At 41.2% G+C, this 22,391-nt stretch overlaps 1 protein-coding gene across 10 annotated transcripts in view; it reads left to right on the forward strand.

Moving 5' to 3' along the window:
• The window catches only part of ETV1 (ETS variant transcription factor 1), a 73,655-nt gene that overhangs the window by 26,197 nt on the left and 25,067 nt on the right, over positions 1–22,391 (forward strand). For all 10 annotated transcript variants that reach the window (XM_073333819.2, XM_073333815.2, XM_073333816.2 and 7 more), the window contains 3 exons: positions 11,118–11,247; positions 12,872–13,060; positions 17,784–18,031. In XM_073333819.2, coding sequence (XP_073189920.1) covers positions 11,118–11,247; positions 12,872–13,060; positions 17,784–18,031 — 567 coding nt within the window. The remainder of the gene's footprint in view (positions 1–11,117; positions 11,248–12,871; positions 13,061–17,783; positions 18,032–22,391) is intronic.

Consider the following 22,391-nt stretch of genomic DNA (forward strand, 5'->3'; position numbering starts at 1 on the left):
GGGTAATTACACTAAATCTTAATGTATGATTTTGCACCTGGGTCTAGTGTGATGCAAAAAGAAGAGTCTTTTGTATTTCTATAGTCTTGGGGGCTGCCATCCTGGTACCATTGAATTAATCATTCTAAAGAATAAATCCATTATCTGTTAAATTCCATAGGTCTTCAGAGTAATTTATGTAGAACCCAATTGGTTTCATACCAATTAAATTAGGACTTTTCCATAAGGGGATCCATCAGTGCAGCTCCTATTTATCCAAAGGCCTAAATTTGGCCCTAATTGCTTCATACTCTGTCCCTTCCTTCCTATCAACAGTCTGAAAAATTTGCTGCATTAGCCCCATAGTTCTCTAGCGCTCTGGTATTTAGCAACTAGTTAACTTGCTCCAAAGATGTTTGCTTTGGAGCAATTATTGTACTGAATTCAGGGCATCTGCCACGAGTACCGATGCTCTTCCCTCCATCGCCTGCAATTGCAAGTCTCATAAACTCAGACAGGTAAATGTCTCGAATGAAACATGAAGGGGGAACATAAATCAGTGTAAAATACTGCCTGTGACAGCATTTCTGCAAGATTGCTGTGTTCAGAGACTAGCAAACTGCGTCAACAGCTGTAGCGCATACTGAATAAAATATCTCAATGCATTTCTGGACTAGATGTTGAAACCTTATGGGGGTGAGACGCTAGGGGTATGTAAACTAACTGAAACCACGTGCCAAATTAATAATTTCTTTTTTTTTAAGTGTTGACAGAATCTTCCCCAAATAATGTGGATTTTCAGCCTATTTGTAGCTAAACCAATTTAGACCAAATGACTAATAGTGTCCTAACAAGGTGTTTACTGGCAGGCCATTGAAAAGTTTGCTATGTAATTGCGTAGTCTTTATTTTAGAAACAGGTTAACTTTTATTGGCATTTACTGAAAACTTCCTTCTCCCCCCTCCCCCCCCATCCACCCCACCCACCCAGCTGGCTTCCCCTTTGGGCAAGCTTACCTAGGTTTGATACTCAGAAAATATTTGCAACTTTGATTGGCTACTGATGGGTTTTTTTGAACAAGAAGCTATGTATCCGGATTGATCTCAGTCGTGCCTTCGGTAGAATTACATCATCAGAACATTGCAGGTGTACTCCACTAATTCTGAATGTAGCATTTTGTACTATAGTGACTGCATGGTCATACAGATAGGGGCTTGTTTACACTAGAAAAATTACAACTAGTCTATTAATGTTGTAATTTTAAAAGAAATCTATTAAGCTATACTAATGTAAGCCCTAGTGTGGACAAAATTGTTCTGGTGTAACTGCGCTTTATACCAGTATAGCTTATGCCAGAAACTGATATAACTGCATCCACAGGAGGAGGGTTTTGCTGGTTTAGCTATACCAGTGTAGTTAAGCCAGCAAAACTTTCCAAGTGTCCCCTTCACATCCATGCTTTAGAAGCAAGATATTAAGTAATTAATCAGTTATATTATTCCCATGAATAGAAAAATGCAGAAAAGATCCTATTTGCTAAAAGGATACAGGAGGGCTGTTTTCAGCAGCCTGATACGCAGGGAAATTGGTGAATAAGAACTTGTCAACACGGGGACCAGCACAGCTATAGCAGCGGCATAATTATACCATTATAGCAATGTCAATATAACTCCCCATGTAGACACTCTCTATTCTGGAATAAAACTGACTTTTTATTCCAGTATAACAGGTCTGCTGTAATTGTACTGGAATAAAGTCAGTTTTATTCCGGAATAGAGTGTTCACATGGGGAGTTACACGAGCATTGCTATAGCTGTATAATTATACTGCAGTTATAGCTGTGCCGGTCAGTTTCCTCATGTAGACAAGCCATAGTATATATCAGCTCCATGGAAAGTAACGTGGCATTTCTTTTCAGTGCATAAGGTGGTGATGAGCCATAACGTTCAACAAAGGATCCAGCACAACTGTGGTGCCCAGCTCCACTAAACCCCACTCCGTTCTTTAGCCACTGCACGTCAAACCTCTTTTTAGTCTTGGACCTGTGTTACTCAAAGGCTATTTGTTCATGACAGTTCATGCTGAAACATTTGGAATAACTGTGGTGGAAATTTAGAACTATAATGTCCTAGAGGGGAAAGGTCAATGTAATTAATTAGCTAATTTAAATAAGTGCTTACTGATACCTTTCTTCGTCATTAATCTCCTGTTTCTTTGCAATTCTTTTTTTAAAATGTCACCCTTGCAGCTAGAGAAAATGATTCTAATGTGACAATGTTTTCTAATGTAAACTCCTCTGGTACTACAGATTTTAGTGAGGGCCATAAGCATTCAGTATTTCCATAGGTATCAGAACCAGAGGAAATTACCTTTCTGTTTTTTCTCCTTTCCCAAGTCTTTCAGTGGAACAGATATAAACTTTCACTTACAATGCATTTTTATCTTGATCTGTTATAAATCTAGGTCAGATTTATAGTCAACATTTTTTCTCCTGTCATACCTTGTCATGGTGAGAGCAATTAAGGTAGAAATAGAAGAGAGACTCCCATGTATTCTGACATTTTTTTTTGTCCAAAGAGGACTTTAATGACTGCTTTAGTCTGCTTCTTGCTGTGTTATGTAGCATTTATGCAATGCAGTGTTTAAAATGGTTTTGCATATTCCACTGGACCATGAATCAATGTGCATTACACTATGTGTTATAGGCAGGGAGACAGAATAGTCATGTGCTTTGTCATATAGACTGAATTTTTAAATGTTGCTAAAGTGCATTTGTGATTTGTATAAAGGTGGCAGCTCACTTCAAAGCTGGTTATTTTCGTTTTTGTTTGATGAGGTTCTCTAATAGCTCCATCTTGCCCACATATTTCCTTATTGCCAGTTGGCTCTGAAATCTGTTGCTTGGGCTCATCATACAGAATTAGCTTCCAAAAATGAGGTCCCATGCTGTTTCTATCCACTGGACTGGGTGAGGGCTGGAGGGATTGGATTTGAAGCCAAAGCAAAACTGAATCAGATGGGATAATATCTAATATGTATGCCAAGCAATTCCCAGTTCTTGAAGGTCCCATTTCTGGGACAGATCATTGAGAACGGGGTGGTAGGTCAACTCCAATGACACTGGATATCCTCAAGTTCCCTTCCAGTTTGTCTTAACACTGGATCACTGCATAGAAATAGAGCTAATCATGATGGCCAGTAACCACCCTAGTGGAATGGACAGAGGCCATATGTCCTGAGTACTGTTGCTTTACTTTTTTCAGTGGGTTTTGATGCTGCTGTTTATGAGGCTTTGCAGATACTGCCACAGGGTGGAAAGAATTACCGTATGGAGTTCTACAAATTTACTTAAGAACCATCAACAAAGTAGCTTTAGAAAACTCCTTTCCTAAGCTGTGGAGTTCCACACGGCTCAGTCCTTCATCTCTTCTGTTCAATTTTTATATGAAGCTCATGAGATTATGCTGATATAACTCATCAGTATGTTAGATATCCAGTCTCTGACTATGTTCGCCTGATATCCGGTAGAGATTGGGACCTAAATGAAATCCAGTTGACTGGAGCTCAGATGAGATCAGATAGAGATGATTCTGATGGGCAGGCACTTTGAGAATCTAGTGAAATTTATATTGATCTTATCTGCTCAACCATTTCCGAGCAATCCACAATCTTGGGACCTGGCTCATCTCTGTCACTTCCTCTGCTCTCCACAGTTGTATCAGTGGTCAGAAACACTTTTTTTCATCTCTGTTTTTCCAAGAGATTGCACCCAGTCCTCTCAGATGAAGATCTTGCCTCTGTCATCTACACCTTTTAAACTAGACTAACTGTAAACCCTTTCAGCTAGTGCAGAGTGGGATAAGAGCATACCACAAGTAGGATCTGCTGTCTGCACTGTATCCCTGTCAGCTACTGGGCCACTATCTACAAACTGGGCCAAGACCAAAGTTATCCAAAAAGATCTCTATCTCTGACTTGCCATGTGACCTTCACCCATCCAGAATTTTGGCACTTACTGTTCCGAGGTGAAGCTCATGTCTTCACAGATACTAAAGAAACATTTATAAAGACTGACATTCCTACCTTGAATGCTGTCCAATAAGTTTTTAGTTTTGTGTTCTGTTGTACTTGATATGGGACTATGAATACTGAGTTTACCGGCTGTGTATTTAAACAGTAAGTAGCTAGCTGTTGGAGCATCATAGTGTTACAGTCCTCATGAGAACCCAGTGTTTGTTTGTTTTTAATGTCTGCCAGTAAGAGCCTTTGTAGAACATCTTCTCAGCTGAGAAGTAACTAACATTTTGCCTTCTTTTGAGTGTACCATTTTGTAACTAGTAGACTTTAATCTTTTTGTCTCAAAAAAGTCTACCTATTATGTGACAGAATAAGTCCCTTCTTAGAATCATCAGGTGAGTGCTTCTCCAGGAGATGAGGGAAATCACAAAAAACACAAAGTAGGGTCCCTGCCCTTAAATGTATTTCAGTTTGCATTTTGATACCAGTTTAGAAATGTTATCGCCTGTTTTGTCACAGACATAATTCACATCTTTCTTCAGGCACTGTAAACAAGAGAAATGGTTTAATAGCTCCATAAAAGCCACTCTCTGCTGATAGCTGAGATTAGACCCTTTAGTAATGGAGTCTTGTGTGTTGGGGGATGGGGAGGGCTTGGCAGAGGTAAATGTACTGGAAAAGAATCTTTGAGAGGCTCTGATGTATCTGAAGTGTTTGCTGCTTTCTGTGTGTGTATGGGAAGATGAATTTAAAGAGTCTGTGACACTGTTGGCTTTATCAGTACACAGGGCCTTCCCCTTTGCTTCTGGAATTTAACTGACTACTAACTGAGGTCATCTCAATCAGTTTATCACCTGGAATTGAAGTGACCTTAACTTAAAGTGAATGGGTTTTCATCTTCTCGCTGGTGTGAAAAACCCCATGCCACCTATTTATACATGTATTTCATTGGTCCTAAAAGCGAATGAGATCACATACAAAATCTGATTGAAGGTATATTTACACTGGAGCTGGAAAGCATAATTTCTAGCTCAAAGAGACATACCCACACTAGCCCTGTTAGAGCTAGCATGCGAAAAATAGAAGTGTAGCTGCAGTGATGCTAGCCGTGGGACAGGCGGATTGACCCAAGAACATACCTGGGCCTCAGGTGGGATCATACTTGGAATGGTTAGCTTCTCCTGCTGCTCGCACTGCACGAGCTCGATCAGAGATAGTATGGATGTGTTTCCTGGAGCTGGATATTACACCGTCCAGCTCCAAGTGTAGACATACACTTCGAGATGATTGTATGACATTAAGGTGAGAAGCAACCCAAAAATGTGTTCAGTGGGTATGTCCAGAACATGACTTATTGTGACTTCTCCATTACTATCTTTCTGGTGGTGCACAAAATCCTCTAACCTATACATATGGGTCTAGCATTACTAAATGACTGGAAGTTCTCTAAAGCATGCGAGTTAGCAGGTGTCAGTGATTTGATCCTGACACCATTTTACATCAGCTAGTACATGACTGTCTCCATACACATGCGGATAATAAAGTGATAACCTTTGGTCTATAGAGTGAAAGTGAACACTTAGACACTAAGCTGAAAGCGAAAACCCTACAATTACCCGCTTTATGAGGGTTTTTGAACACACAACTTTCCTGAAAAGCATACTTATTTTGTCCTTGTGATCGCAGCAGGAGTCTCATCTCTGCAAACTAAAAATTAGCTTTGCATTCAAAGGTGAAAGACTTACAGCCAGTTTCATGAGGTGTTTTCCCAGTTCTTCCTCATCTCAAGTATTCAACTCACGATTGACTTGAATCAATGGTTTCACGTAGTATAGAAGTAATTAAAGGCTTGTCTATATGGACAGTTAGTGAACAGTAAACTGGGTTATAAATCTATAGAGCATTAGCCTGCCACTCACTAACTGGCCACATGGACCTTGCTTGTGCACAGTACAGAACCTTTTATGCATGGTAGCAGGGTCCACGTGGCCAGTTAGTGCATGGCAATCTAGTGTGCTGCAGATTCACAGTCCAGCTTAATGTGCACTGTCTGTATAGCCAGCGCTTGCTATCTGACACAGCTCCTTCCTTGGGCTTTCCCAAGAAAAGTAACTTATTGTACCAAATTGGCCCAAATTAATTACAGTTTGACCATGTGCAGAGAAGCTTACCGCCCTATTTATCTCAGGCAGCAGGGCACTAAAGATACCAACATATAAGTATTAGTCAAGGCAAGGTGATTTCTAATCACTTACAGATGTTTTAATAAAATAAGTCTCCACTGGGTCCTAACACGAAGACTTCACTCAGAACAAGCCTCATTGACTTGAATGGCGAGTTTGCATGAGTAAGGTAGTCGGGATCAAGGTGTTGATTGCTGACAATAGTCAAAGGAAGACAGTGCCTCAGACCTAGTGGCGATGGCCTGTAGTGTATATGTGTGCATGTTTATATATGCATGCCATTTATGAGTTTATAGCACAGTGGAGTTGTTTGCTTTACTAACTTTTCCACAAAAAAAGCACTTTTTAACACACACACCCCCGCCCCAGGGATACATTATAGAATGCAAACATAAAGAGAATACAAATTAGCACATTACATATCAAAAACGTGTATCTTTTTATAAGGCACATAAAGGCACACCAGACTTACACAGTGATCCATTTACTGCTAAATACAATGAGCCAGATCATGCTTGTCTTATGTCAGCAGTCATGGTAATTTCAAAGGGACCACTACTAACATGAGCAGTGCACTGAGCAGGATTAATCCGGACTAACCTTACTGTCACAGGTAGACCAGTTGCTCACAAAGAATCCCAGCAACTCATCCAAATAAAGTTTGTAGGATTGGGCCCTTGTTTTATAAAGGGTCATTTTTATTTTTTTATTTTTTTAGTTTGGAGGTGGCCATCTATGAGTAATTAAGTATTTGGGGTGAAATCCTGGCCCTATTGAAGTCACTGGCAAAATTTCCAGTTATTTCAATGGGGTCAGGATTTCTGGATTTTACCTGGTGAGTTTTGGGGAGAAAAGGCCTTGGTTATTTTAAATACCATTATTTTTTTAACTTGGATGTATGGGTACCTTGCTCTTTTCCAGTAAGAATACAAATATTTAAAAAAAAAAAGCAACCCCACTTTCCCCAAAAGTACTTCATGGTTTAAAAAAACTTAAATTCAGTGTAGCAAAACAACAAATAATATTAAATAGATACAAAAAAATGTTGCTACCTACAGTGAACTGTAGTGTGTGTGTGGGGGGGGGGGGGGGGGGAAGGAATGGCAGTGAAGATAAATAAGTATTGGCATTTTGAATGCTTAAAATTTGTCTGGTTTCAGAGTAGCAGCCGTGTTAGTCTGTATTCGCAAAAAAGAAAAGGAGGACTTGTGGCACCTTAGAGACGAACCAATTTGTTTGAGCATAAGCTTTCATGGGCTACAGCCCACTTCATCGGATGCAATTTGTTCGTCTCTAAGGTGCCACAAGTACTCCTTTTCTTTTTAAAATGTGTCTGTTGCGGTCACTCAGTCCTCATCAGCCAGCCTCAAGGGGTGGTTTGAAAGGTCAAGTAGCCATCACAGAAAAAATGTAACAAGTATATTCTCAGGATCTCTTGTCCTTTCCTTCCCCTTAAAGTGCCCATTTAAGGAGTGGTGGATGGAGTTTTACATGACAAGTGGATCTGGGGTGTTCCTCAGGAGGGCTTTACATTTTACAGCTATGTTATCTGTCCTGGCCATAGTTAAGGTATGGATCTAATATAAAATCGCTATGGACTGAACTGTGTTCCCTACATGAAAGGAAGGAGTTAACCTGTTTCATTTGATACACTTCACCCTAGCTCATAAAACTTGGAAGAAGGTGGGGTAAACTTTAATTAAAACTATAGCACAGATGCCTTCTAGTGCTCTGCCCTGGGCCTAGCTAGGACTGTACTGTAAGCAAAATAAAATGTACCTCTCAGTGGAGGCAGCAGGCTGGAGCCGTGTTCAGTGAAAGTAATTTAATTTGTGTTGATCATGACTCCAGATGATGGTGATTTGATAAGGAATAATTTAGTACTTAACAGCCTTTTACATGCACCAACTCCGTGTGGGAAGGTAAAGCAAATTGCACAAAATGAATGTGCTGCTTTCACTTGTGCTTGTGCCGGTGAGCTGGAAAACTGCCTGTTTGCCGAGGTTCAGGCTCTCAGCACTGTGATGAAATACCCAACCCGTTCTGCATGCAGGGCTGCGGTGTGGGAGTCTCTGTACTCCCGTTATTTCAAAATAAATAAGGGAAGTCATTTTTCATAACAGATTAACTCTGAGGAAGCAGTAAAGTCAAAAAGAGAAAATAGAGCAGCGTGTGGCCTTTGTGCGACTATGCAATTGTTGGCTTTTAAAATAAAAAAACCTGTTGCATTCATAGGTTAACTTGCAATAGATTCAAATCAGAACAAGTCACAGACTTAAGGTAAGAGCCAGAGATACTGGGCCTGTCAGAGGGGGAACACAGTCTCTGTGGCCAGGACAAACAGGATATGTCTACAGTGCAGTTAGACACCTGTGGCTGGTCCGTGCCAGCTGACTCAGGCTCGCAGAGTAGATGTCTGGGCAAGCTGGGCTGCAGCCTGAGCTCTGGGCCCCTCCCAGCTTGCGGGGTCCTAGAGCCTGGGCTCCAGCAAAAGCCCGAACATCTATACCTCAGTTAAACTGCCCCACAGCCCAAGTCCCATGAGCCAGAGTTAGCTGGCATGGGTTAGCCATGGGTTTTAATTGCAGTTTAATTTGCACCCTGTCCTTAACTTGGGTTAGCAACATGGGTTAAAATAGTGGTAAAGACACAGCGACTCAGCTTTTAACTTGGGTTTGCAGCTAGAGTTATATAGGGAAGCCTGGGGTTGAACTCAAGCTGCTGACTCGAGTTAAAAGCGAAGTTGCTGTGTCCTCCCTGCTATTTTAACTGGAATTAGCTAACATGGGCTAGCTAACCTGAGTTGCGAACACCCTTTTTTTGTGGTGGAGACATACGTGGAGTCTGAACCGACATGCTGACTCCTGGTGGGTGGATAGGTGGTTGTAGGAGTTGGCACAGCTGAAGATCTGATCCTGCTCTCACATGGGTGTAAATTCAGATGTAACTCTGTTGAAGTGAACGGAATTACATCAGTTTCTTCTTGTGTAAGTAACTGAGAGAAGAGTCAAGCCTTAAGAGGGGGAGAAAGTTGTATTTAAAGAAATATTGAGTTTCTTGTTGTTGTTTTTTTCATTTAAGACAGATTTGTCCGAGCTCTGTGATAGAGTGGGGAGAATTGGCAACTAATCAGGAGCTCTGGGGCCACAACTAATTTGCATATATATTTACATAAAGGGCTAGATCTTGCTCATCATAATCATACATGGAGTCTCATTTCCTCCAACTCCTCACCTGATTAATGAGAGTTAGATTTGGCCCCAAATCCTTTGATTAAAAATAAATGTACACAACTGTTGTACTTACATCATAGAAATTGTGGTTAAAGTACAGTACACCAGCAATAAAATCCTGTAGGATATCAGCATTGTTCTACCCCGCAATGACAGGGAAAGCCTGACCATGGACCACATTTTGACCTCTCATTTAAATTTTGGCGCCCTTAATTGAAGAGGTCCATTCAAACTTTCCCTTGGTTTTCCTCCAGTGCACGTTCACTTTTAAGAAGACTGCATGATCTGTTGCAATATATATTACTTTAGGAAAATGTATATGTGTGTGCACATGCTCAACAACCTCCCCACCCCCACATTTTGGAGCTAGCATATGTCAAACTATCACTTTTAAGATTACATGCAAGTGAAGGAATGATGTAAAGCCTAAGGGTACATAATAATGCTCTGATGCTGCACTGACATTTGCTAATGTGGACCCCAGAATATGTGGGGAGTCCCTCAGAAGTCACTGAAACTCCCCAGACGTACAGGGTTGTAGGAGGATCCCAATGTGATACAGGTGTCGAAAGCTGAAATTTCAACAGGATGTTCTGGTGATATCATCGACCACAAGAGTTAAGATGAAAGGTTTTAGGCATGCTAACAGAGTCCAGAGATGGAATTGTAGCCTCGCTGTGTATTGGACTGTATTTTAAAAATATTTTTTTTTAAAAATTGTCTTTTAGGACTGCTCTTCTCCAACATTTTTGTACTCCCATAGCCCTATTCTGTTGCCCCTTATTGGATTAGCAAAAGGGGTTGAGGTAATTCTGAGCTGTCAATGTAGATGCAGATGAGCATCTTTTACCTTCATTTTGGCTAAGGTCGACCTTGAACTACAGAAAAGGTTGAGGTTAACAAGCTAGCCCTATCCTGACTTTGACCTCTTTGCCCAGTTTAGATAAACCTGTGCTTCTCATTCATATTCCATTTCTGTCCCATCCCTTCCTCTTGCTGCCTTTGAATACACTGGGTAAAATCCTGGTCCCATTAATGTCAATGGCAAAATTCCCATTGTCTTCAGCTGGGCCAGGATTTCAGCTAATAAATCTTTTAGTGAACTATATAAGGCTTTTTTATTGTGTACGTTTCTGACATTACTTTGTTATTATAACATCAACTCTTAAGCCTGTAATCCGCTAATTTCGTAAATTTTATTACAAGTTTTCACATATTTTGTGAGACCAAAAAAATTAGAGGTCCTGTATTTGAGGCTCATACATAAGAAATTAATTTTGCAGTAATAGGTGTGTTACTCTTTAAAGTGAACTACTATGCCTTTACAGCTGAAAGCTACCACGCTAATATTACTTAGAAGCATTTTGTGCATGGGAAGTATTTTGCCTCTGACAACATTTACAGTAGCTAAGCCAAAAAGAAGTGGGCTGTTATTTTCCTACTAGTGAGATGGGAGCCTGGCCATCATTCTGTTAAACAATAAAAGTGCTAATAGCCAATGCAAAGGATCTCTGGTGTCTGTTTCTCAATTTGACACCCAAAGAAATGCCTGAAATGTTCATTTCTTCCACTGTGTCTATTATTACAGTGGTTTAATTAATTGTGTTTCATTAGCAGCATCTAACTTGCTTGATACTGCACACTGTTTAATACCATGCTTGGTTTCTAACTCCATGTTTTTGTTGTTGTTTTTTCTCCTTTCCAGTGGCTTTTCATGGTCTCCCAGTGAAAATCAAGAAAGAACCCCATAGTCCATGTTCGGAACTTGGCTCTGCTTGTAGTCAAGAACAGCCATTCAAGTTCAGTTATGGGGAAAAGTGCCTGTACAATGTCAGGTAAAGCAACAAGGAGTACTTCTATAGTAGCTTCAGAAGTAGGACTGCAGATTTAAATGAGGACCGATTAAAGAGAAATAAAACCAAAATAGAGATCTTATAAAAGTTACCTCTTCAGCAGATAACACTCATGAGATAATGCATTTAGCTGAACATTGATGGAACTGTTTACAGTCCTATCAAGCACTTAATCATTTTAAAGCAATAATTTTCATTGAAATACTCGTGGCTGCACTTCTCCTCTGGATGTAGCCATAGTTTAAAAAATGGGGGAGGGAGTCTTGTTTACTGCGAGCTGTGTTGAAAGTACTTTTAAAATGCATTATGCACTTTGGGCTGAGAGAGAGCTCCTGGTAACAGGCGAGAGATTGGCAGGTCTTAGCAACACTTTAGGTATTTGACAACTTTTGCAGATGATATATGTGTGCATTCATGGACAATTACAGTGTACAAATAGTATTTTATTAGGCTTTGCAGATACTTTTATTTTTTTAGAAGGAAGTGGTCTCCCTCTGATAATCAGGATAGACAGTAAATGTTTTAATTATTTTAGGAGATAAAAATGGAGTTTGGTATCATTTCATTCTTTATGCATGTTATTTTGGTTCAGATTTTTGTCTTCCTTTTCTCCTCAAATGTTAGCAGTTGCTGGGTGTCTTATTGATGTTTTAGTCTATTTGGGAATCTTTAACCCAGTCAGCACAGAATTTTTGTTCTCATAAGTACACTACCATTATAGGTATCAGCAAAACCATCTAGATCTGCCTCTTCATGTGACAGACAGGGCACCCCTGTTGCAAACGTGATAAAACTCAGTCACAGAGGAATGATCTTGGGGATTTCTGCTTTACTTACCAAGGTGACCCTTGTTACCTATTAGGTACCCTTTTAGACCCCCTTATTGTTTTATCCCCCATAGATGCTTACTCGTGTGCTGAAACGTTGAGCAGGCAAGTAATTCCACTAACTTCAGCTGGACTAGCAGTGGTCTTGATTCAGGAAAACACTTATGCATGGGCTTAACTCTAAGCACCTGCATTAGTCCTTTCTTGAATAGGAATGGACTTGTGTACATGCTTTATTGTTTTCCAGAATCAGGAAACATGTGAATAATGTTAAGCACACGCATAAGTGTTTGCAGGATCAGTGCTTCAGTTTTGAGAGAGGAAAAAGTCCGTCAGTGGAGGCTGCTAACATCTGCGTGTGGGTAGATAAACTAACAGAGCTGTATTTTTCTGGGTCAGATTCCTTTTCTCCAGTTGCATTCTTTATTGTCTCACTCTGAGGTCTGTGCAGACCACGGAAAGCAGGGCAGGCTCTTTCTACTCTGGTCCAGCTGCCTATGCTTTGAAATTTTCTTTGTGCCTGTCTCCTGTTAGTGTCTCACTGTAACACCAAATCCTTTTAAAAATACATCTCTGCCCCACAGAGGCAAAGAACATGACCTCCATGTGTAACTGCTAGCTAACTTTTCTGTGTGCTTTTCCATGTACAGAAAAGAGAACTCCCCCAGAACTCCCCCAGGTGCTCTCAGAATAAAAGGAAGATGAATAGGATAATGTTTCTGTGGTACTACATTTTATTTGCAGAGAAATTAACTTCTCACCTTTCACCCTGCTGTTAGTGCCTATGACCAGAAGCCACAAGTTGGAATGAGGCCCTCTAACCCACCAACGCCATCCAGCACTCCAGTGTCACCGCTTCACCATGCATCCCCAAACTCAGCTCAGACTCCTAAACCCGACCGGGCTTTTCCTACTCACCTCCCTCCATCCCAGTCCATTCAAGACAACAGCTTCCCTATGGATCACAGGTAAAAAAACCAGAAAACCAATACCCTAATGACCACAATAAAAGATATTGGGTTGGCAATAAAATATATTGGCATTGATAGTTAAGGCTGTTGTCTGATTCTGCTACCCTTCTTTGGGTTGAGTAGTACTTGACTCTGTAGCTATTCCCATTGAAATCAGTGGGACCAGGATACTAGTCAGTAATGGCTAAGAGTGGCAGAAGCATCCTTCGTAATTGCATTTCTAGAACTCCTTTATAGGGGTCTGTCAGCCTGAGATTTCTGCTGTGGAAGCTCAGATTGGCAACTACAGTGTATCAGGGCCTATTTCTGCCACCTTTACTTACCATGAGTGGTACCGTACTCCTCAAGTAATTCCACTGAAGCCAACAGAACTACCTGAGGAGTGAAGTACTACCTGGCATGGACCAGGGTATCAGAATCTGGCCCCATGCTAACAAATAAGTATGTAAGATTGTCTAATACACATCTGAATAGAAGGATGGGTATCTTCTGGAGTTGCTGTTAGAGAGTGTAGTGTCACTTTGCATACTCTTCCCTGAAAGGGTGAGTATTATTTTTTGAGAGCTTTTTGAAATACAACAGCTTATAAAAAGGAAATTAAGCTGCCAAAATAAACCATGTTCAAACAATATTAGACTGAATAAAACTCACAAAAGCTAAAAAATCCAGAATTAAAACTGAAACTGTGCCCTTAAGTCACCCTGTTCTGTTTTGCTGTTTTAGAGGTCTCCCGACAATGGATGATCTTTCTTAGCTCACTCCCCTTTGCCTAAGTTTTGCAACACATATGCTCAGGATGGAGTTTCTTATTTTTGCAACTGTCAGTTTACCTGCTTGCATGCGAGTATAAGTAAGATCTTAACCTTATTATTTGAACATGGTTTTGTTTGTTAAATAGCGTGCATACCCATAAGTACACACATGTTCAGAGTGACACATGAGCGCTTCAAAAATATATTTAAAAAAACAATCCATGTTGAAATAAAATTAAGATCTTACTCCATAGAGCATATGGGTTCAGATTCACCCCTGCTGTGCCAGGAGATGCAGTTTATATGCTCCTGCACCAGCAAGCTCAGCTGTATGCAGAGGTCCCTCGCCTCATTTCTAGGGAGAGATGGTGGTGTTTCCATTCCTGCTGCCTATTTTGGGTTCTGCTGGGGAAACTTTAAGTTCTGCATGAGACTATATGAGCCTCACTGGCAGGAGATGGAGTAAGGCGGCACTGAATCAACACATTCAGTTGCCTTCACCAAGATCCTGCCCCATCCTTCTTGGGCTGTGTTGGAACTGTGCAGGCCCTCAATAGAGGGCAGATTGTGGTTTTGATTGCAGGACATCGGGCAAGTGTATTTCTGTAAGAACACCAAACTCAGATGGCTGAGCAGGTTTGGCTGAAATTTTCTAAACATTAAATTGCTCTCTATTCAGAGAGCAAGATGGACTATTTCAGATTAACAGGTTTTTGTTTGGGAGCAACTGAAAAGGAAGGTTATAGCGGAAGCTGCATTTCAGCCTAAACATATACATTTGGAGGGCTCACATATACCTTTTCTCCAGTGTGTATAGTTTCTCATGACACTTCGCTTTATAATAGGTTTGTCACATGATGTTTTCATTATATTTACCATATGGTTTGATGCACACCCTCCTAAGGACATTTTGCATTATGCTTCCCTTCACTGAAGGAATAATTAGTGAACAACCTTTTAGCAAAGCCCCAAGTAATAAACTCAAAGAGTAAGGCTAATGTTGTGTGGCTAAAAATTCCATTCTTCTTTATTTCCAAAAAATGGTACATTTTGCTGTGGAAGGTATTTTTTCCTTTCTGTTTTTAATCCTGAATTTGTTTCATGGTCTCCTCCTACCATTCCTTGCTTCCCTTTCTGAACTCAGTGGTGTGTATGCAGATCTTGTAAATATTTTTGTGAGAAGAATATGGAAAGGTCTGGATTGCAGGATGATCTGTTGCATTCTGCACAGGTCTGGTAGGAGAGAGGCAGGCTTCCTTTATTAGTGTATTCAAAAAATACTGTTGTTTTAAACAAATCAGTTCTATGGTTGAATGTGATTATATGCATCTATATAAAATGTGTGTACATTTCTCTGGACCATACATTCTGTGGCTTAGGATAACAGCAGCCTCAAGAACATTCAGCTTCATACAAGGCATGAGTGTATGGGGGACAAATAGTCCTAACAAGTACCAAAAGGAATCAAATTCACTTGTATAAACAAATGGCTTGATTCCATACAAAGCTTCCAGTACAACAAGTATTATTAACTTCCTTTGAGGCTTTGCAAGTGAGCCTGTTTCTTATTTTAACTTCAAGTTGCAATTTTCTGATTCACTCCTTGACAGTTCTTAATGATAATTTCTGCTTCTTTTTTTGGCTAATGAAAAAAGGAAGAGAGGGGAAATGAATGCAGTGCCAGTCAGCCTAACTATTTCATAATATGTTTGAGTTTCTAAGTTTATTTTGTGCAGGTGTAGGTGGAATTGCAAAGCCTAATGTTACCGTGTGCCACTCCAGAGTGGAATATTCTTCAATTTTTTAAACTAATTAAAGTTCAGTCTCCATTGCTATCTTATTCTTCAGTTGTTTCTACACATGACAGTAAATATTTGGATTCATGGCAGTGTTTTGATGAAAGTTGAATAGATGTTAAAATTTGTGTTTGAAATGTGTACTTCATAAGATTTATATTGAAGAATGTATTGACCTAACGATCAAATCCTACTCTCCTTCTCCAGCCAATTTTCTCAAAGTGAGCATCTGATTTTACTTGCATGAACCGCGTCAGTTCACTCCCAAAGTACAAGAAACTGAAAAATCATTGGTTCCTGGTCGTGTATATTTTGACAGAGGGAAACTTCCATCTCTCTCTTGAAGATGGTTGTGTTAAATAACAGCTTGTCTTACTCTTTTAGGGTGTGTCCACAGTTGGAGCTGGGGGTGTAATTCTCAGCTCAGGAAGACAATTGTGTGCTTGCTGTGATCAAGCTAGTGTGCTGACAATAGTGTGGCCAGAAAAGTGCAAGCAGCGGTAGGGGCTAGCCACAGCATGTATATACCTAGGGTGTTTGATGGGCAGGGATTTGGGGCAGCTAGTCCCTCCCCATCTTGTGCTGCCGTGGCTACATTTTATTTTTAGTGCTCTAACTCAGTCAGAGCAGGGGTGAATATGTCTTCTCGAGCTGGAAATCGCACCCCCATTTCCAAGTATAGACATATCTGTGGTTGAGGGATGGCAGGACAAACAGTTTACTTCAAAAATATCCCAGTTACTGTTCTGTGGATCAGCACAGAGGCAATAGGTCCCAACTCCACCACGATTGTTCAAAACCAAGCCACCTGGGGCTGGCTGATCTCTTCCCTTTATGTAGGGGTGGGGAAGCCATGTGAAAATGTATAATTCACCAGGGAAGCATGCCACTGAGCCTCTCTTTCCTCATACCTCTGAACGTGCAGAAGCCCAACTGCTCAAATTCAGCACACATAGTTGGGGCTCTGAGGTTTTGTGAGGGGAAACATGCCAGAGCTGGGGGAGGGGAGAGCGTGGACCATGCTCCTTTCCATTCTGGTGCATTACATGGAGCACTAACTCCCCTCCATAGCTTCCACTTCCCTTGGAGAGGAAGACTGTGTACAAATGGTTGGGGGAGCAGTGAACTCTTATGAGCACCTTGTTTCGATGACAGCAGTATGAGTAGAAGGCCATCCTTGGGGCTGTGTTCTTTTTTTTTTTTTTTTTTTTTTTTTTTTTTTTTTTTTTGGTGTTGTCTCCCAGTAAACCTGTTAGGTCTGTGGGATTTGCAAGGTGCACCATTCCTTTTTCCAGAGGGGTGAGAACTCCTCCCCACTGAGACAGGAATGTGACACCAAGTCTGCAAGGTGAAGCTCCTTGGTTTTTTCACCATGAGGAGACAATTGAGGCTTTTTAACTTTGTGGAATGATGCCCAGATCTTACCACTGACATCTTTATTTGTTTGGAGATGGCATCTGTAAGCAAACAGATACAACTCTCTATTCTTTCATAAGACCTGATTTGCTAAGGTGCCTTTATGCCGTGCTGGCAGCATACAGGGGCCACCCCCATGAGAGTGTCCTCTATGCAGGCCTGCCCCCTTCCTCAGCATGTGGAGAGCTGGTGTAAGGCACAGTCCCTGTTGGAATAGCGGAGGAAGTGTGTATCTTTTTAGACTGTAATCCTTCTGGGACATGGATTGTCTTTAGTCTTTTTATACAATGCCCAGCTCAGATCCTGACTGGGGCATTTGGGAAGTACCATAATATAAATATTTACTACTAATAAAATGATAGGGCTATTCTCTGCTTCCCATGTCCCATAGGGGGCCTTGGGAAGCAGAGTATAGCTGAGAGTATCCCTTGGCGGCTCTAATTTATGCTGGAAATAGGCAGGACCATAAACAGCCCCAGCGTATGGAAAATGTAAAGGCAGTTGAAACCCATCTTTCTTCTTCTGAATTCCTGTCCTGTTTTTAGAAACAGAGTAATTGAGAATTGGGCCCAGAAAATTTGAGCTCTTTTTTTATTTTTTTCTTAATTCCATCTTTTGTTGATTAAGGATAAAAATTTAAAAATTATACCTGGTTTGGGGTTTTGGTTTTTTTTTTTTTTTTACCATCTTGTCTCTTGAGTTACCAAGTCACTCTGCCATTGCACTTTTGAGTGACTTCTCTCACTTGTGTCATAGATTTCGCCGCCAGCTCTCCGAACCTTGCAATTCTTTCCCGCCTTTGCCTGCAATGTCAAGGGAAGGACGCCCAATATACCAACGCCAGATGTCTGAGCCAAACATCCCTTTCCCACCTCAAGGTTTTAAGCAGGAGTACCATGATCCAGTCTATGAACACAACGCCATGGTTGGCAATGCAGCCAATCAAAATTTCCCCCCTCCGCTGATGATTAAACAGGAACCTAGAGATTTTGCATATGATTCAGGTAGGTAAGACTTTTTTCTTTAGTTCTGTGAGAAAAATAATAAAGCCTAACAAGGGTTAGGCCAAATAGTCTTTATTCTCAGTGATGTTTAGATGCATCTGAATTCAGACTTGCTTTTTGAAGGATTTTAAACCCCTTTCGTTCATTTAGGCTTGGCAAAGTAGCCTCCTTAGATAATAATGCTGATAAAGCAGTGTAGTGAACCTTGCACTGCAATTGCCTTCTCATGTTTGGTCTGTAAAAGACTTCAGTTTATTGAGCTATCTAGAAATTAAATATGAAAGGCAGAGGAGAAACTGATGTTTTTAAACTTACGTGGGTTACCTCTGATGGGTTTTATTTGTGATATGCTATAGGTAATCACACTTTCAAAAATGGCCTCTAAATTTGTGCTCACAATTTTATGAGCACATTCATTTTTGTCTGCCAAGAATAGGGGCCTGATTCTCCTGCTACTTATGCTCCTTTATATCAGGAGTAACTCCATTAAAGTCCAATGGGGTTTACACTACTATAAAACCAGTGAGGGATACGAATTAGGCAAATCAGTGCTGACTTCTCAATTTGTGTGTAAACTGTTGTGTTTTGTGGAAGCAAATAACCTGTGGATGCCAATTTGCTGATGTAGAAGATAAATTGTTATTAATCATGTTTATTCCAGTAGTGCCTAGGGATCAACCACAAATGGGGTCCCATTGTGCCAGGCATGGGATATAGTAGCAGACAGTCCCTGCCCCGGAGAGCTTACAGTTGAAATCAGTGGTTCCCAAACTTTTTCTGTCACGCCTCCCCCTAACCCATAATGCAACCTATCCGTGCCTACCCTGAGAGCTGTGGTCAGGAGCCGTGGCTGTGGAACCACAGCCCGGGCCAGGGTTGGGAGCTGGGGCCAGGAGCGGGGCTGTGGCCAGGAGCAGAGCTGGGGCTGCTGTCGGAAGCAGGGAGTGGAGCCGTGGGCGGGGCCAGAAAGGAACGAAACTGGGGGCAGAGCGGGGCTGGGTGGCGCTACCTTCCCACCCCTCTATAGGGGCTGGCCTGGGCCCTGCTGCGCCCCTCCCCAGACGTTCCTCCACACACCCCCTAAGGGAGTGCACCCCACAGTTTGACAGCTCGGGGACCACTGGTCTAAATAGACAAGACTAACACTGGGTGGGGAAGGGGTAGAAAACACAAGCAAAGTGAATAATATGAAGACATCATGCTAGTGCCAGGATTATTTTGGTTTTTGAGGGGTGGGTGGGGATGGGGTTTATTTAGGAAGGGATTAGCTGAACTGAAAGACAAGAGAAGGGACTGGTGAGAAGGACAGCAGGTACAAAGAGGAGATGGAGATGTACGGGACAAGTGTGGAGAAACTGTGGGATGAGGCAGTTGGGGGCTAGAGCAAACAGTCAACTAGCACAAGGTAGAGACACTTTGAACTTCAAAGGATCAGATCCAGCGCTGAACTTCTCCATAATTGGGGGGTTGCTGAGATCCCTGGTTTTGGTTCTGATGTGCCTCTGTTCTTATCAGAGCAGCACGAGAGAGACTGTCTGCACAGTTAACATGGCCACGGATAATAGAGGACTTCACAAGTCCCTTACAATCTTCTAAAGCACTATTATTCAGCCTACTAAATTAAAGGGTTAAAGAAAGGCTCTTTTGTATGCATGCTTCATACTCGGCAAGGGAAAGGGATCTCCTTATTGCATACTGTTACTTTAAATCTGAGGCAGGGTTAATTTTCATTTCTGTTCCAAATTTTCTTTTTAGAGATGAAAAGTGAAATTTAATCTGAAAGAAGTGCAGTTTTTTACCTCTCTCTTTTTTTCACTGCCAGTGACAGAAATGTTCCATTTTAGAGTAATGACATTCAAGCAAAGTTGTTGTTTCGTTTGTAGATGAATAATTAGGATTTTTAAAAATGTAATAGCTGTGTAACCAGTGGTCATGAAAAATTAATCTCTTGGTATCAGAAAGTATTTTTATTGGCCTTAGAATCACTGCATTTAAGTTGACACATCTGTACACTCCATAAATTGCAGTCAACAACTGTGGGCTGTTGATATTTTGTCTTGCTGCCATCTGTTCTCTAGAAACCATCATTTTCCCATCTTTGCTAAGAGTACATTAAATAACCCCTTAGGAAACATAATGTATTTGTCACTGAATCATTGATTTCATTTTTCACCTATGGATGTTGAGGGGAGCAAATGCCATAGTGGAAAATCTTTTTTGCATGATATTTCCTTGCAGCTCAAATAAGAATACTGAAACATATTTAAAAAGTTCATTGCAATTCACTGAAGATGTTCCTTTTGGGATGTTTTTAAAGGAGCCTCATAAAAGTTCATTGCTTTTGTGCACTATACTTTTATACATTGTGGAAATCTGGTGAATGAAAAGCATTATTATGGAATGATTATAACTCTATTAAAACATGACATTAATTATGACATGGGAAATGGCAGACCAATTAGTTGTAATTATAATTGCAGGTATGCAATTTCTATTGCAGAATGTTTGAGATAATGGAAAGAGGGGGGAAAAAAAGAAAAATGTCAACAGAGCAGAAGCTCTTTACCCTTCCCCCTCCCCCCCTTCTCCTCTCCCCCTGCTCCTCCTCCTCTTGGAAAATACAGTTTCTCGCATATGTTGAATTGCAGCAGAAAATTAAGTCTAAATCTTCTGGCTGTCACTTAATAGATGTATATAATATTGTACATTTTATACAGCACCTTTTAACTCAAAGAGTAAGACCCTTAGCTGGTATAAGTTGTCACGGCTCTGTTGAAGTCAAAGGAGCTATGACAATTTTGTTATGACAATTTACATCCGCTGAGACTCTGCCCCAGTGTGCTTTAGAAGCTGTATATGTGTGTGTGTATATATATATATAGGCATCTCAATGGGTTCTGTTGTGTGCTTGTCCCTTTTTAAAACCAAGCATGTATATAAGTACTCAAATATAGATGGAGGAGTCTAGCCGCCGATGTCCGTTTTTTGAAAACTTGGCCTTACTATTTCTAGGTAGTTTCCATCAGGGCATGACCCTGTTCTTATCTTATGAAATATGACAACAGCACAGCCTAAGTGGTATACCAGGAGGTACACTGAATATGACCACAATTGTGCCTACGTATGTGTGCAGTATTAAATATCTGCTTTTAAAATGATTCCTTTTACAATTCCAAAATAATATAAATTTCACCTTCTACTCCCAGTGAATTATTCAAAGAAAACAAATAAGTGTGAGCACGGTTCATTCTGTCATGCTGCCTGCTATGCTGATGCCATACAAAATGTATTCTTATTAAGGTTGCCTGACACTTACCCTTATAAGACAATGTCTTTATTTCTCCATAGCTTTGCCAAACTTTAACTGTTTGGGTTGCAATTTTCAATATCGGGTGTCTTCCTCAGGCTGAATGTTTCAGCTAAAACAGTTCCACCATTTCTGAGAGAGAAAGCTAGTGAAAAATACATTGTTTTGGCCATGTTAAAAAAAAATCTGGCAATCTTTTATTTGAAAAGCTCTAGTGCTTCCATGCTGTGGAGCAGGGAGTTTCAATTTGTCAGGGGTGGCCTTTGAGTCACGGATGTGCCTTTGCCATCCAAGTGAAAATATGCCCAAAGCTGGCCACGTTATAAGCTTTTGAAAAACCACAGTTTATATCTCAATGGAGACATCTTAGATTTTAGCACTTAAATTCCCCAAAGATTTTGTTAGCACTGGGCATGCAGCAGCCTGGAGCAACCCTGCACTTGCAGCGTTGGGCAGCTGTTGGCCAGGTTGGGTGCAAGTACTGGAACTGAGAGCAGGGAACCTATCTTTCATGTGCTCTCAATGACTCCTTTGGGCCCAGGCAGTGTGGAGGAGGAAGCTGTCTGATTCATACACAGAGGGGATAAGAGCTGGACCTGCAAAGTGTGTGTGACCGAGGGGGGGAGAGGGCGGAGAATAGGACTAGATGACCTCCTGAGGTCCCTTCCAACTCTGATGGTCTATGACCTCTATGAATAGGATAGGGAGATGATTGGGATAAGGAAGCAGTAAGAGACAGGGACTGGGATGTGGAGTGGGGATGGACTGGGTGGGCTAGGGGACTGGGATTAGATGTCCAAGTCAGGGGCAGTGACTGGGTCTGGAAGCCTGAGGGAGACTGGGACTGGCTGAGCAAAGAGATGGGGAGTGAGAACCAATGTGTTGAGGCAAAGAGGTGAGAGGAGTAGGGGAGACAGATCTGATGAGGCTGTAGGGGGAGAACAGGGACTGGCTGGGCAAAGAACTGGGACAAGGAGCCATGGAGAGGCAGAGATTGGATGAGTATCCTGGAGAAGGAGATTGGGACTGGGAGCCAATGGGGACAGGAAGCGA

The sequence above is a fragment of the Lepidochelys kempii genome, chromosome 2 (assembly GCF_965140285.1).
Source record: "Lepidochelys kempii isolate rLepKem1 chromosome 2, rLepKem1.hap1, whole genome shotgun sequence".
In the NCBI taxonomy this organism is placed as follows: domain Eukaryota; kingdom Metazoa; phylum Chordata; order Testudines; family Cheloniidae; genus Lepidochelys; species Lepidochelys kempii.